The 14,744-nt window shown below is 44.0% G+C and overlaps 1 protein-coding gene across 2 annotated transcripts in view; it reads left to right on the top strand.

Moving 5' to 3' along the window:
- The first annotated feature begins 2,451 nt into the window (after positions 1-2,451).
- The window catches only part of fgd5a (FYVE, RhoGEF and PH domain containing 5a), a 33,906-nt gene continuing 21,613 nt past the window's right edge, over positions 2,452-14,744 (top strand). For both annotated transcript variants that reach the window (XM_080000390.1, XM_080000389.1), the window contains exons 1-3: positions 2,452-2,656; positions 4,561-7,255; positions 14,368-14,485. In XM_080000390.1, the coding sequence (XP_079856516.1) occupies positions 2,647-2,656; positions 4,561-7,255; positions 14,368-14,485 (2,823 nt within the window). In that variant the 5' untranslated portion in view covers positions 2,452-2,646. The remainder of the gene's footprint in view (positions 2,657-4,560; positions 7,256-14,367; positions 14,486-14,744) is intronic.

Below are 14,744 nucleotides of genomic sequence, written 5' to 3'. Positions count from 1 at the left end.
TTTCTGCACACGTTACGAGGCAAAAACATATTTTGCACAAGTGGAAAAAAAGAGGTCACACACTGCATTTGTGAAAAGAATACGCTACTCTCTCCAGAGAAACACAATTGGCACTGCCAAAAGACCTGAGCGGAGCTATCTTTAGCGTAGCCATTTCAAGAACAAAAGGTTAAGTTTCTCTGCAGCTGTGCATGTGCTACTACTGACACATTTAAAACTGTCAGGACGTCAACATTCCATGGCGGTTATGATCACATTGTGAAGAGGGGAAACAAAACAACTGAGTCACGATGATTATATTGTTTTACTCTGGTACAATGGTAAATGGACTGCATTTATGTAGCGCTTTTCTAGTCATTACGACTCAAATCGTTTTACAGTGCATACCTCACATTCACCCATTCACACGCACATTCATACATCGAGGCGCAAGGCGCACTCCTGCTCAGAGAGAGCTGTTAGGGGTTCTACTGCCCCCTGCCCCCTTTCAATAATGGAATACATCATTGAAGGGGCCAGGGGGCACACTGCATGTGTCTCATCAGAGGACTATGTTGATAAATGCAAACATGATAACCATGTTAACTCTTAAACTGGATGTGTTTACGGATTATCTCTTTGCCAAATTGGTATAATTAAGATGTTATTCATTTTGTACTTCGAAAACAATGATCATAATAAGGTAAGACGGTGGTCCGAATGCTCTGGGCCACAGCCGCTCTTCTTGACCAAACTGAAACATTACTGAATGTCCTGCAGACTGCATTTCTCAACCTGATGCAGCTCCTCAACGACGGCACCGTGTCATCCTCTCTGCACCAAACCATCTGGAATGGGAATTCCACTGCGTACATAACGCATGGTTCTGCTCACTTCTGCCGAGTGGAGAGCGGATCCCCGCCGTGATATGCAGCACGGGTGATTCTTTCATTGCCTTTTCTCCGCTTTCTTTGTGAAATCCCTGAGGTGCGCAATGTTGTTTGACCTTCAAGCGTGGAAAGGAGAGGAGGAGAGCAGGAGAGATATTACCGTCCCGTGTGTGGGGGCGTTTTAACCTGAATTGCGGGGGGGGGGGGCTGTCAAATCAGGTAGCTGAGTATCCCACCAGCCCCCATCGCTGTATTTGAGATGTATTATGTCCTTGAACGCCCATCCCCTCCCCCACCTATGCCTGAGAGGATCCTCAAAGTTGTTCTTTTGTTCCTTCTCAAGTAAAACACCAGTCAATCAGTTTTCGTAGGAGTCTACCTAAGGGGTTAACATTGACAACCTTGTCCATCTGTTGCTAAGGAAGCGTTGCCTGTTGTGCAGGAAACAGGGAGAGCGGTTTCCTGTTATGAAGAGAGGGTTTTTAAAGGCTTGCTTTCATTCAATCATACAACAGATGCCGGGCCAGGAAGCTCAGCCAATAGCACGAGCCCCCTTGGTGTCCTGGAGAAACTGTTTTTGACAACTTGCCTTGAGGAACTTTTGTGAGCAGGTTCCTTGTAGTCAGGAAATACTAAGTGAGCAAAACACACTGCACTGAAAAGTACTAAAGATGTCACAGTTTCAAACCCATGGTACTCCTATGTAAACTATGGTGGTATTTATCTTTATAACCCATAACCAGGCCTGCCTCATGCCCACCTTTTATTATTTGCAGTTGGTTTTGCTTGTGTGTGTGAGCCAATGAGCTATGTGATCTAATCAGCCAATCAGAAGACAGAAAGGAAAACGCTAAAATAAATAAAACAAAACAAAACAATGCACTATATTTTTGGAATGTAAATATGTAAAGAGTAACCTGTCCTTTTTCTAACAGCTTTTAATGCACGAACCTATGAGCCTTAATTCATTTCTATGTGATCAAAACAAGTGAAAATATTGTGTTTTGATATATAATTTCCGGGACCATATTTCTGTAATTATTAAGAATATTGGATATACAAATACAAATGTATTATTTTGAAAAATCTAAATATTTATTATATATATGAATATATATTCTGTAAATCATATACTACCATATATATATATATATATATATATATATATATATATGTGTGTGTGTGTGTGTGTGTGTGTGTGTGTGTATCATTTAAAAACAGCTGTTAATCAAAACAAATTATCTAAACAAGTTTAAGTATTGTGTTTATACTATATATATATATATATATATATATATATATATATATATATATATATATATATATATATATATATATAAAATTGTTTGATAACATATATATATATGTATGTGTGTGTGTGTGTGTGCGCGTGCGTGCGTGCGTGTGCGTGCGTGTGCGTGCGTGTGCGTGTGTGTGTGCGTGTGTGTGTGTGTGTGTGTGTGTGTGTGTGTGTGTGTGTGTAGGAGGGGGTATTGGGTAGGTTTGGTCAGCAGTTCATGCCCGTGCTGTAGTCCTGCCTCCAGTCTCCTCAGATGCGTGTGCGCTCCAGAGGCGCAGCAGCTCCCGAGTTGCGCGTCCTGTGGAAACGCGGCTGAACGCAAGTGACTTGTGCAAGGGAGCCTCCGGTTGGAGAAAGGACACAGGACATGTCGACATCTACCTTCACAACTTTACTCCCGCACCTTGTCTGGAGGTGAACAGTGGGTGTGAAAGAATGTGGATATCTAAGGGCTGCCGTGGCGGATGATGCTCCAAAATGAACGCAGGTTTGTTGCACATTTACTGATGTTCAATTGAGCAAAGTTAATCGCACCTTAAATAAAGCGTTTGGACGAAGAGAAGCAGGGTGCGTGTGAGAAATATGCAAAGAAAAAAATTTAGATATTTTAAATTAAGTTCGCAAATTTCATCTAAAAATGACATTCCATGTTTACAAGTTACAAGTCTACCGTAGGTGGTCTTCCTTTTCATTCCACGGTCATCATCGTCGTTCGTAAATGGTAATCATTTGATACATATTTTAAAAGCACACACCATTTGCAGACTGGGTAAATTATCATGGCTAGATTTTCACCATGTTTTCTTCGTATGTGTATATTATTTATGTCAGATAAGTTGCTTTCGCCTGATTTATTCATCCTGCGTCTGAAACTGACAGCATCTGTTGATTACACGTGTAACATATTTGATTAATTATCAAAATGGAAGAAAAAATCTGGAACCCTCTCTTATCGTTAGATTTGACCGGACTCTGTGATGCTATAATAAGTTAATTCCCCAGGTCAAGGCAAGGTGTCAAATGAAATAATCTGCAGTGATACATGAATATGTAATTGGATTGTATTGCATATTGTTATGGCTTGATGGGTGACATTTCATGAAGTCATATATCCTGTGAGTCTGGCACAGTCAAGGTCCCTGTGTCTATCTCTTCCTTTGTTTTGAACATATTTGTTGTAATTGAATTCTTGTTGCATAATTCATATCCTGTTGTTGCAGTTCTGTGCTTTGTCAGACTGGATCTCTTGTTTTCTCTACCAGTTTTATTGTTGATTGATGTACTTTTTCAGAAAAAAAAAACAGTGTTTGTAGGCCTGTGTGTATGTGTGTGTGTGTGTGTGTGTGTGTGTGTGTGTGTGTGTGTGTGTGTGTGTGTGTGTGTGTGTGTGTGTGTGTGTGTGTGTGTGTGTGTTTGTGAGAATCAGTTAAGAATGACAAGAAGGAAGTCCATTTGTGTTGTGTACATCTAGAGCAGTTAGTAAAGGAATGATGGGAAGCTGTACTGGCAGTACCAGTAGCCCCCCCCACCTCCCACTTCCACCTCCCAGTCCATCAAGGAATCCCAAACAAGAGTCCAATGACTTACCACAAAGCATAGTTCTAGGAGAGTAGAACATATGTATTATTATGAGGTATTAATATTGTCCTTATTATTAAAATGACACTCATTGTAAATGACGAGGTCAATGGTAGAGAGAGAGAGAGAGAGAGAGAGAGAGAGAGAGAGAGAGAGAGAGAGAGAGAGAGAATCAAGAAAAACGGAGATGGGGTGGGGTTGACATGGAAGGAGAGAGACGGCGAGAGAAAGAAAGACTGGCAAGAAGTGCACACAGATAGCCAGGGTGCACGCAGGGCAGGTACTAAATAACAGGAAGTGACCAGGGAGGTATACACTTTGTGAAGTATGGGTGTGTTTCATGACAATACTAAATGTCATTATCTGCTCTCCTCTAAGACTTGACCATTTTTGACCGTTTTACCCTCTCCTCTGCCTGTGTCATTATCAGCTCACATAGATTGTTGTGATTACAGTTTTAAACTAATATGAATCTGTCGTCCTACAGCCCTTTCAGTACAAATAATTAATCTATGAAATCAAAGCCGTTGTTGGCATGATAATTGAGCCGGTCAGTATTTCAGGCTGTTCTACGGGTCAGACTCTTTCAATTTAATGTGTTTCTAACCTTATTACTATCATTGTCCCTTCAGAAAGTTCCATATGGCTCTGTTGTTTTTCCGGCAGATAATTTCCATCTGTACAAGTCTCTACTAGTTTCTGACTCTTGTTCCTTAGCTACACCAAACATACGCAATACACAAATTAAGTAAAATAACAACTTTGTTATTTAAATATAATCACTTTTTATGTTTGTGTCCTTTTTTTCCACAGATTTTCAGAATCCACTGCCAGTCCCCCGACCCAAGAGCCACAGTCATCTGACCATCACGGTGCAGTCCAAGCTGATGCCAAGGCCCTGTCCATCCAAATGTGGGCCTAAACCTCCTGTTACTCCCAAGCCCAGACCCCTGTCTGAATCCTTCCTACAGGAGGATTCCTGCACCCTACGCAGCATAAGCAACGGAGACCTGACTCACTCTGATGGAGAAGTTGAAAGCCTACGTGGGGGGGCTGGAGAGCAGCAGGAGAAAGAGGAGAAAAATGCATCAGAGGACAAACATAATGATGATTCCAATGACAGACACAGTTGTGAAGCTGTTACAGAAACAGGGATTGTGGAAGTGGCAGTTGGAGGGGGAGACACTTTGAGAAATGTCGCTGAAACGGAAAGCACAGTGAACCCAGTCGAAGGAGTCGATGGAGCTACTTTAGAGACAACTGAGAATGAAAACTCTGAACAAGACTTGAAGATACCCCAGGGTGACAGTGATGACACTTTACTGTATATTGATAATATAGAAGCTGACAATACATTAAAACTGTCCCCTCATCAAACTGAAACAGGGGGCGAGGCAGGGGCAGTTAAAGAGGAGGAAGAGAAGGAGTGTCAGAGTGGCACTGAACTGACTGAATCATCTGGGGGGCCGTCTAGCATCCTAGAAGATCATATAGAAGAAGGACATCTTGGTGAGGCAAGAAGATTAACAATTGGGGCCCAGTTTTGCATACTTCCAACTGTATGTGAGGAGTATCCCTATGACGTGATTGGACCCACTGATGATGCCGGTGACACTTATGATTTATGTGACCCAGCTGAGGCAGGCGATGCAGAGGCATGGCAGCCAGAACGGGCCACCAAGGATACCTCAGGGCGTTTTCGCTTCACAGCCAGCACTGAAGATGTGTTTGGTCCTTACTCTGTTATTGAAGCAGTGCCAGATAATGTGGCCAGCACTGCTGACCCTGAGTGGAATGAGGATGACGTCGATAACAAACCTCCAAGTGAACTTGAGACTGCAGGTTCCTCTAACCAAGAGCCGTACTACGTGTCATCAGATGACGTGGACAAACAGGCCTCAGAAGTTGACAATGTTAAGGAGGACACTGAGCAGTTCAGCCCCAATTCAGACAAGGCAAAGAACAGTGACTCAGTGGATGAGTACGCAGACATTGAGGATTCCCTCTTGCCTGAGGCAGATGATTTCCAACAGTTGGAATGTGTCTCATCAGAGGACTATGTCGAGATAGGGGATGATGATGAAGAGGAAGAGGAAAAAAAACAAATCAAAGGAAAAAGTGCAAAGGAGAGGACAGCAAAGCGAGAGCAGGCCCTCCAAAGCCAGAGAAATAGCTGCCAGCCTCGCCTCAGACTGTGTAATATCACAGTGCCGGCGGGCCTAGACCTAGGCAGAACCCCTGAACTCACCAACAGAGTGGTCTTTGCTCACACCACTGAGGCCTTTGAAGAAGACATAGAGGAACTGGACTGCCACATTGTGCCTTACTATGAGGACACAGACTCAGATAGTGAAGAACATATATATGAAGAGGCTGGCTTTGATTCAGATGGAGAGAATTTTATCTCACTTGACCGCAAAACTATTGTGACACGATCCCGTTCTTACTCCGGGAAGGTCCCAGGTTATGTTCCCGAAACCGTTCCTGAGGAGACCGGAACAGAATACCAGACTCATGACTACTGCACAGTGGCTTTGGATCAGAATGGTGAACCTCTCAATCGTCTCTCAGAGCACCAAGAAATCAACCGTCTCATCCCATCTCTCAAACCTCGTCGCTTCCTCCTGTACTCACGTTCAGCAGAAGGCCCAGAATTGTCACTGACCTCTCCAACTGAGATTGACCGTGAGGGCAGAATGAAGAGGAAAGATGATACACTTTCTCTCCCGTGTGTCATAACCTCTTCTGGAAGCTTCTCGCAACGTAGCCATCAATCATCTAGTGGGGTTTCCACACCAACTTCTGTAGTTGATATCCCACCACCCTTTGAATTGGCATACATCACCAAGAGACCAGTCACCAAGAGTTCCCCTTCCCTCCTTATCCAACATGAAAACCCAGAAAAAACAAAGAAGAAGTCCTCCTTTAAGCGCTTCCTTGCCCTCAAGTTCAAGAGGAAGACAGAGTCAAAAGGTTTCAGCGATGGAAGTGTCCGTTCTTCACGCTCTTCTTCAGAGTCCAGTCACCACGGCCCAGGGAGAGTTATAGAGCTTGACCGGAGAAGCACCAGCAGTTCCCCGCAGCTCCAGTGCCACATAGTGAATCCCCAGCAGTGTCCTCCAAACCTGCCCTCCACCTTCCTCCTCTACAAGGACCGCCAGAAGAGGAAAGGGGACCCAAAGGCCTTTGGTGGGAGGGGCGTTTCCAGAGTGGAGTCTTTCGAGGAGCGCTCTCGTCGCCCCCTCATGCCACTTCCCCTGACCAAACCACGCTCCATTTCCTTTCCAAGTGCAGACACCTCAGACTATGAGAATATTCCTGCCATGAGTTCGGACTATGAAAACATCCAGATCCCAGGCAGACCAACCAGATCCTTTACCGTCACAGAATTCTTTGAGGACCCAAACCGCATGACCATTCCCTCTAATGAAAATGATGGCTACGTGGATATGAACAGCTTCCCTGGCATTGACAGCAAAATGCAGTCACCTGAAGAGGAGACAGAAAGGTACGGTAGAAAGGTCCATTGAACAATTACAAAATGAAATTTACACAATTCCATCCAATCCAATCATCCCATTTTTTTTTTAAATCACAAAAAAAGAAACCAATAGCCACTAGAAATAGGGATTGTTTTATCATTTTAGACCTCTTGAGGCTATACTTTGCTATCAGGATTGAAAGAAGAAGGCTTTAGAATACACACGGAAACTGTCACAGTTAATTTACTTTTTCCTCATTTTTTATGTTATCTGATTACATGAATGACTTTTTAGTGCCCTTCCTTTGAATCATTGTCATATTAGTCATTGGACACCTGATGACCAGAACAAAGTCTAACCCATAAGGCCTTTTAGGAACAGTTGGAGGACCCCCCCCCACACACACACACCTTTTTTTATTGTGTCCCAACTGCAGGAACTGGGAACGATCGTAGTTCTTAGAAAGCCGTTTTGAGGGCCTTTTTTAGATCCTACTTCAGGGTAGGTACTTTTCCAGCACAAGAGGAATCTTGAGTGACGTGAGTGTCCGTTGATTGGTCGAACACATGAGCCAAGGCAGAACCGGCAACGGCCATATTGAAAAACTTGTGTAATGCGTTAGCAGTTAACAATAACTATAATAGTAATAATAAAATAAATGTGCACGTCTCGTTTCTAACCCATTTACAACTAAAATCATGAAACCCATGACACACAACAAACACACAGCTCCAACCACGGCGTCCTCCCATCTCGTTGTTGTATGTCACGCAGAAGTGACGTTGCTTTATCAATTGCCGGCCAGCAAACAGAAAAAAAGCCCTTGAAGGTATCTAGTTCTCGGAGGAGTTCCTCAGTGAGCAGTTCCTCTCATGGAGTCCCCAGCACTGTTTGGTCCGAAAAGCCTATTTAGTAATCGGTGAAGGATGAGCCGCCTGGTCTCCAAGGACGACTGGCTTTGGGAACATGGACAATGCTTGTAGGCAAGCTTATTCCTGCTTCTCATTTGGTGAATTTAGAGGTCACATCTTGTGCCACTGATTCCGGTGCAAAGGAAATAGCAGCTCTGGGCATCAGGCAGCAGAGGAGAACACTACAATTGGGCCGCCTGCAGAGTGCAGGTTTGTAAAGAATTGAAGATGTCATTATGAGTTGCAGAGATGATTAAGGCAAGAGGGGAAAACAGGAAGAGAAGGGGTGTGTTAATAAAGAACAAGAACGAAAAGAAGAAAGAGCAAGACATCGATGATAGTGTAGGGAGAAAAGGAAGGTGATTGGTGGTGGGCGTTTGTGTGTGTGTGTGTGTGTGTGTGTGTGTGTGTGTGTGTGTCTGTGTGGAGCTTGAAAGCAGGGGGGATTGGGGCTCTAGCGTAATTGCTCTCCTGTACCTGACACTCGTGGTTAAGTTTAGGAGGGCTTTTATTAAGGTAGCCCTCTCCTGGGCCCTGGAGGTGCAGTAGGATTTACGGCAGTGTGTGTAATAGAGTGAGGAATCACTGTTTGGATGGTACCAAATTACACAGGACTTTATCTCTGTTCCAGCCACAAAGGCCACAGTCTTCCCCCCAGTCTTAATAAAACAGTTGCGTTTGATGACCTGTGTGCAGTCAAAGAGACAGGCAATTACATAGGTCTCCCTCAAAAGTCCATCATTTATTCTGGGCCAAAATGCCTCTGCATTAAGTGATCTGTTTTTCGCCTTTGGCTTTTTATTCTTTTTTTCTAACTGTATTTTTTTAATAGTGTATGGGATACTACACTGTTTCAATTGTTTGTGTATGTAGAAGTAGGTGAAGCATTATTCATTATTGTGGCCTCATTTCTGTAGCTTTATACATTGCGTCGGGCATCCGGCCAGCTTCATTCGAGGCATCTTGTAAGTCAGCAGACACCATGATCCATCCTCATTGTTTATCTTCTATGTGTTTTAAACTCACACGCACCACCACATTTGAAGCTCTTCAATTTTCTGGACAATGGTCCCTCAGTTCAAGCTCCTTTTTCTCCCAGTGACGTTATTGATCTTGGCCATTGTGTGGCAGAGGTCTCAAACTGCACACAATGAGCCAAAGAACCTATCTGTCCTGCCACATCGCCCTCACTGCATTCCCTTCGGAGATGCCTGTTGCTGAGGCCACTTTCACTTGTTCCTTGTTCTGTTTGTGTGTGTTTGTGTATGAAAGCTGCGTGGCTGATGTGCGAGAGTACACTGTGCTGGAACGTCTCAGTGCGGGAGCTTGTGCACCTGCTTGAATGTGCATGTGAATGCATACTTATGTGCGCTGTCAGTAGTTGTTTTGGAGCGGCAGATGATGTGGGTGCAGCAGCAGCACTTCATCATGAACACTAGTTCAGGCCTTGTTGTTGCAACTGTCCTCATCTGCCTCACTGATGATGTCAGTGATTTATTGAGAACACATTTAACAGTCAACTCTACTCTTTGGAAGGACCATAGAGCAAAACGAGTTTATCGTGGTAAGCAGAGACGCCACAAGCCAGAGTGCACCACACACAAAAGCACCGGGTTTACAGAAGCAGATGCCAAAGATCTCTGCCACAGGCTTGGTTTGTTTTCCCTTCTGTGATTAATGTACGCCATGGTTCAAACACTACTTAAACAAAGGTTTTAGGACTAGTGAAGAGACATTTTCATTAACAAGCTACCAAAGGCTACTCCGGATAAAGACAAGGCACAGTAATGATTTATCTTCGGCCTAACTTGGACATTGCTAATGATTCTCTGTGTCTGTGTGTGCATAGCTGCATGTGTTTGTGTTTGTGTGTGTGTGTGCGTGTGTGTGTGTGTGTGTGTGTGTGTGTGTGTGTGTGTGTGTGTGTGTGTGTGTGTGTGTGTGTGTGTGTGTGTGTGTGTGTGTGTGTGTGTGTGTGTGTGTACATTTGTGCCCATGGTGAAATTTAGTGCTGCTTTATCAAACATGAAAGCTCTATAGAGGATGTTGTCTCAGCAGTATTCCTCCTGCCAAAATAGCAATGCAGCAGCTCATGGGTGTTGATAATAGCATTTGGGCAAAGAAAGCCAAGATTTTGTGATTAGGTGTTATTCAAAATCAATCGATCTTTGTATTTACAATCCTTAAGTATTTCCAGGTAGACTTGTTGCAATATAGCAGTTGTTTGATCCCTGTATATACCAACAACAGCAGTGATGCTCAGGGAAGCAAAATTGTGCATCTCTTGGCGACCATTTGGCACAGTTTCCACTCAACACAGTCGAAAGTGGATTATTTATTTTTTTAGCTAGATGACAAAGCTCTACTGTGGCCTCTAAAATATACAATCTTGCGCTTTCTGTTCTGACCATGTTGGTTGTGATGAGGGAGCCTTCAGAACAGTACATTGTTGCAGTGGGTGGTGGCTGTGTGCTGTGAAGAGGTAGTGGACAGGGCGTGCCGCTGGCCTGCCAGGCCCAGTGCCAGCAGGCTCTCTAAGGTCATTGCCAGGTCATCCCAAGGGAGGAAGCGTCCAGCCTTGGAGCTTCCCACCGGCCTATTTACAGGAAATGCAGGACAAGGGTGGGAGGCGGAGAGGTGGAGACCGAGGGGAAGATGGGGAGCTCGGGGTTACCACGGCGGGGTACGGCATTCCCAGACTTGCCACCCCACCCCTCTGCAACAACAAGATGAGGTGTGGTGCTGTCAGGAATGCCAGGTCTGCTGTTATTGTTTCAAGGAATGTCAGCAGTCTATCACACTAGTTTTATATCCCGCATAGCCAAAAGTCAGTCAGCTGCCTGGCAAGCCAACATACAGAACAATAATGCTCCTATAATCGCCTGTAATTTACCAGTGCATGGCATCCGTTTTAACCAGTCATTGGAACTAAGTTGCTTGGATGTGGGTGCTTCCATCGTCAAGTTGTTTCACTCTCATGGCTGTCATTACTAAACCAGCATAATGGTTGGATCTATTTAAGAGAAATGTGTAGAGGTTTTAGCAGCACAGGCTCACCCTGAGGCACAGGGTGAGCCTGTGGTTTGATGAAATTGTCGAAAACGCTCATTCAACAGGTCACAGTGAGTGCATGCCAACCTTCTACAGTAGCACACAGCCACAGGCTACTCATAACCATCAACAGGAAAACCATACCCATCACAGGGTAACCATAACCATCGCCACAAACAGCGGCAAACAAATTAAAACCTTTCTCTTATCTCACTACCAACCACTTGCTACCCCCCACCCCCTACACCCACACACACCCCACCCCCAATCAGCATCACAGTCTTCTACAGTGGCTGAAGGTACTAATGAACATATTTAGAAGGCCCTATTTCCTCTAACAAGTGTCATCACTTGTAATAAAGAAGGCTTTTTTGGTTGTACTGAATATATATGTTTAATACTCAATGTTCAGCTCAATTGAATTCGATATTACAAGCGTCATCAAATCCAGAGAAATTGGGCAGCGCAAACGCCGTTTACCAGAGGCTCATTTTATGCACCTCAGAATTTGACACAGTAGATTTAACCTTGTATTACAAGGGATGTTGCATTCCGCCGGCATAATAGTGTTGTCTTAATGGTCTTGTTCAAGTGCTTCAAGTATTGTTCATATTAGGAGCTTTACAAATGGAATAATTATACCAAGGTAGTGGATGGAGATGCACAAACCCTAATTGAGTTTTTGGTGTATAATATTTCACAGATATGTTGCTCTAACAAGCTCAGTGTGATCGACTGTAACATACCAATACAAATGTAGATAGAAAGTAATTGTTCTCAATGCATTGTCATTGAAATGAGATAATTTTATCTGAGCTGAAATAAAATATTTCTAAAATAACCTTGATAATCAGATGATCGCTTGACGACCACTCAAAACACTGTATTTCAGACCGTTCCTCCTGTAATAGTCCTTTGACGTGTCTGCGTCCCTTCGATGATTATATAGTCAAACTCACTTGGATTTAGCATGCGTTTCTATAGGTTTCATGGGACAGAGTCACCGAGCAATAGATATCCTTGGTTAGTGCCAGTGCAAACATTCTAATCCGCCTGAAGGCGCTATCTACATCAAGAGAACGCGTCCCGCTGAACTGTGTTTTTCGCTGTAGCTCCTCCTTCATAGTGCTTTACTGGCCATTACATTAAATGGTCAAATCCCTTTATTTCAGCTAAAGTGGTCAACCCAGACAGAGGGGGGAGCTTGTCAGAGTTTTGTGAAGATGCGGGGTGTGCAGACCAACAAATGAGAAGAGGAAAAGCTTAATAGCCCTGACAGGGCACTTCAAGGAATTAGGGATATTTTTATTTAAATGCAAAACCTGTTGAAAGACACCTTACATTTTGCTCACCCCACCCCAGCCAACCACAACCTCTGAGCCCCAGTCGACCAAGCTGACCTTCTGTCTCTGCGGGAATAGACAGAGGTAAACTATGAGTAATGGCCTCTCGGTGCTTTTAGCCCACCCAATAGATGCAGTGTGTGTGTGTGTGTGTGTGTGTGTGTGTGTGTGTGTGTGTGTGTGTGTATGTGTGTGTGTGTGTGTGTGTGTGTGTGTGTGTGTGTGTGTGTGTGTGTGTGTGTGTGTGTGTGTGTGTGTGTGTGTGTGCGTGCGTGCACGTGCACATGCCTTTGCGTGTGTGTGTGTGTGTGTGTGTGTGTGTGAGTGGTTGGGGTATAGTACAAGCCTCATGAATGATGAGAGTGTGCGAGTGAAAATGAAGTCCAGCAGGGAACTCTGTTAACCTTTGATTCGGAGAGTCTTCTAATAGCCCACCGCTATCTGCACACACTGGGGGACTATTAAAGCCATCAATACAAACCACTCATTATGAGAGTGCGTATTGGGGGTACCAGTGGGTATGTGTGTGCGCTTGCATGTGTGTGAGTGTGTGTGCGGAGTTGTGTGTGTGTAAAGAAGTAGAGCTACAGAGAGAGAGAAAGAGAGAGAGAGAGAGAAGTCATATGTGACCCATATGAAAGATGAGTGTGTCTAAATGAACATGAGGCTGGGACCTTTGGAAAAATCTAACGAGGAAACTATAGGGAAAAAGTAATTTGATTTTTTACAAATGATCATAATGTAATATATTATACTATGTTATATATAAATTATAATATATATAATTATATATTATAAACCAGCTATGTCCCAACTGAAAATTAGGAATTTTATTTTTCATTTTCAAACCACACAGCAATCGTAATGGCAACAAACAACAAATAGGAAGACAAGTAGGAAAGTAGATGAACAGGAAGTACAAAAAAGATTGGCATATGACAATTTTATAACATTACAAACCAGACTCTAACGTGCATGGATACAAGAAGACAAAGTCTAAAAGTTAGAAAGTTCTTATTCAGCCTCAATCTGTTTCTTTTTGGCCTCAATGGGAATTGTGACATAGATTGGTGGTGCTGATTCCATAATAATAATAAGAATACGAATAAGAAAAGGATAAAATAAGATTACAGGATTATGGCCATTCAAACCTAAAAACAGGATCATTTGCCAAAAAAGGTTGAGAACCCCTGAACTAGCACCTTCATGGGTCGCTTCGCGGTAACGGCCGTAGACTGTGTTAAACGCTCCAGATAAGACACCAGGTCCATGGAAGAGAGGAAACAGTTTCCGGTCTGTTAAACCTTCAGAGTATCGCCATTGGGCTGGCCTTTGGCTGTTTGGGAATTCATGAAAAATCTGTGCTGCAGCAAAGCTCCATCTGACCAGTAAACCTCTTGGCTCTAGTAATATTCTATTCCATGAACTGACCAACATTCATGTCCAGCTCTAGGTACCACCGCACACAATGCGATTACCCCACTAAGTATACAGCTGGACAGTGTGTATGGAGGATGATATGTGATAGCTTTTATCCAATCATCTACTGTACTGACCAGTACATTACCCTTCTACTTTTCCTCCACTTTGCGGTTCCATTACAAACCTTCAGCACGCAACCACCTTAATGCTGAAGATATGAGTCTGGGAAGATCTCCTCTCCTGCCCTTTTCCAGTGCAACGTCCCTCATTGCACTTTCATGTGGTGCGGTTAAAGTTGTGATTTATTGCATAGCCTTTACTCTTGAATATTAATATCTCCAATGTTTCGGCGCCGGTGAAAAGCTGCTCTATTTAATCCATTATGCATTTTCCCCTCCTGGCTCTTGGCAGTGCCTATACGGAGCCTTTCCCGATGAACCCTATCCCCGCTGGGCTGTCCGCCGACGAGGACCACGGGCGAACCTCGGAGGAAGAGGAGGGAGCCATGGAGCCAGGATACGACCGACAGGTGACAAGTCAAATTGAATCACCTGAGAACCTCGTTTCTCTCTCATCTTCATCTTCCCTCTGATTGGCAGACCAAATACGGGTACTCCTCACTTAACGACCAGCTCCCTGACCAGTCGGCATTGTACGCTGCGTACAATGCCGCGACGTATTGCATGCAGCGTGGCTTCTCAGCATCGAGCATTATCGCCCATCCTCATTCTCAGTCTGAGTCTCGTTCCCGCAGTCTGTCAGTATTCACTACACGAGCATTTGCAATC

The sequence above is a fragment of the Zeus faber genome, assembly GCF_960531495.2.
Source record: "Zeus faber genome assembly, chromosome: 5".
NCBI lineage: Eukaryota > Metazoa > Chordata > Actinopteri > Zeiformes > Zeidae > Zeus > Zeus faber.
The sequence above is the reverse complement of the archived record's forward strand: the minus strand, read 5'-3'. Positions and strand labels throughout refer to the sequence as shown.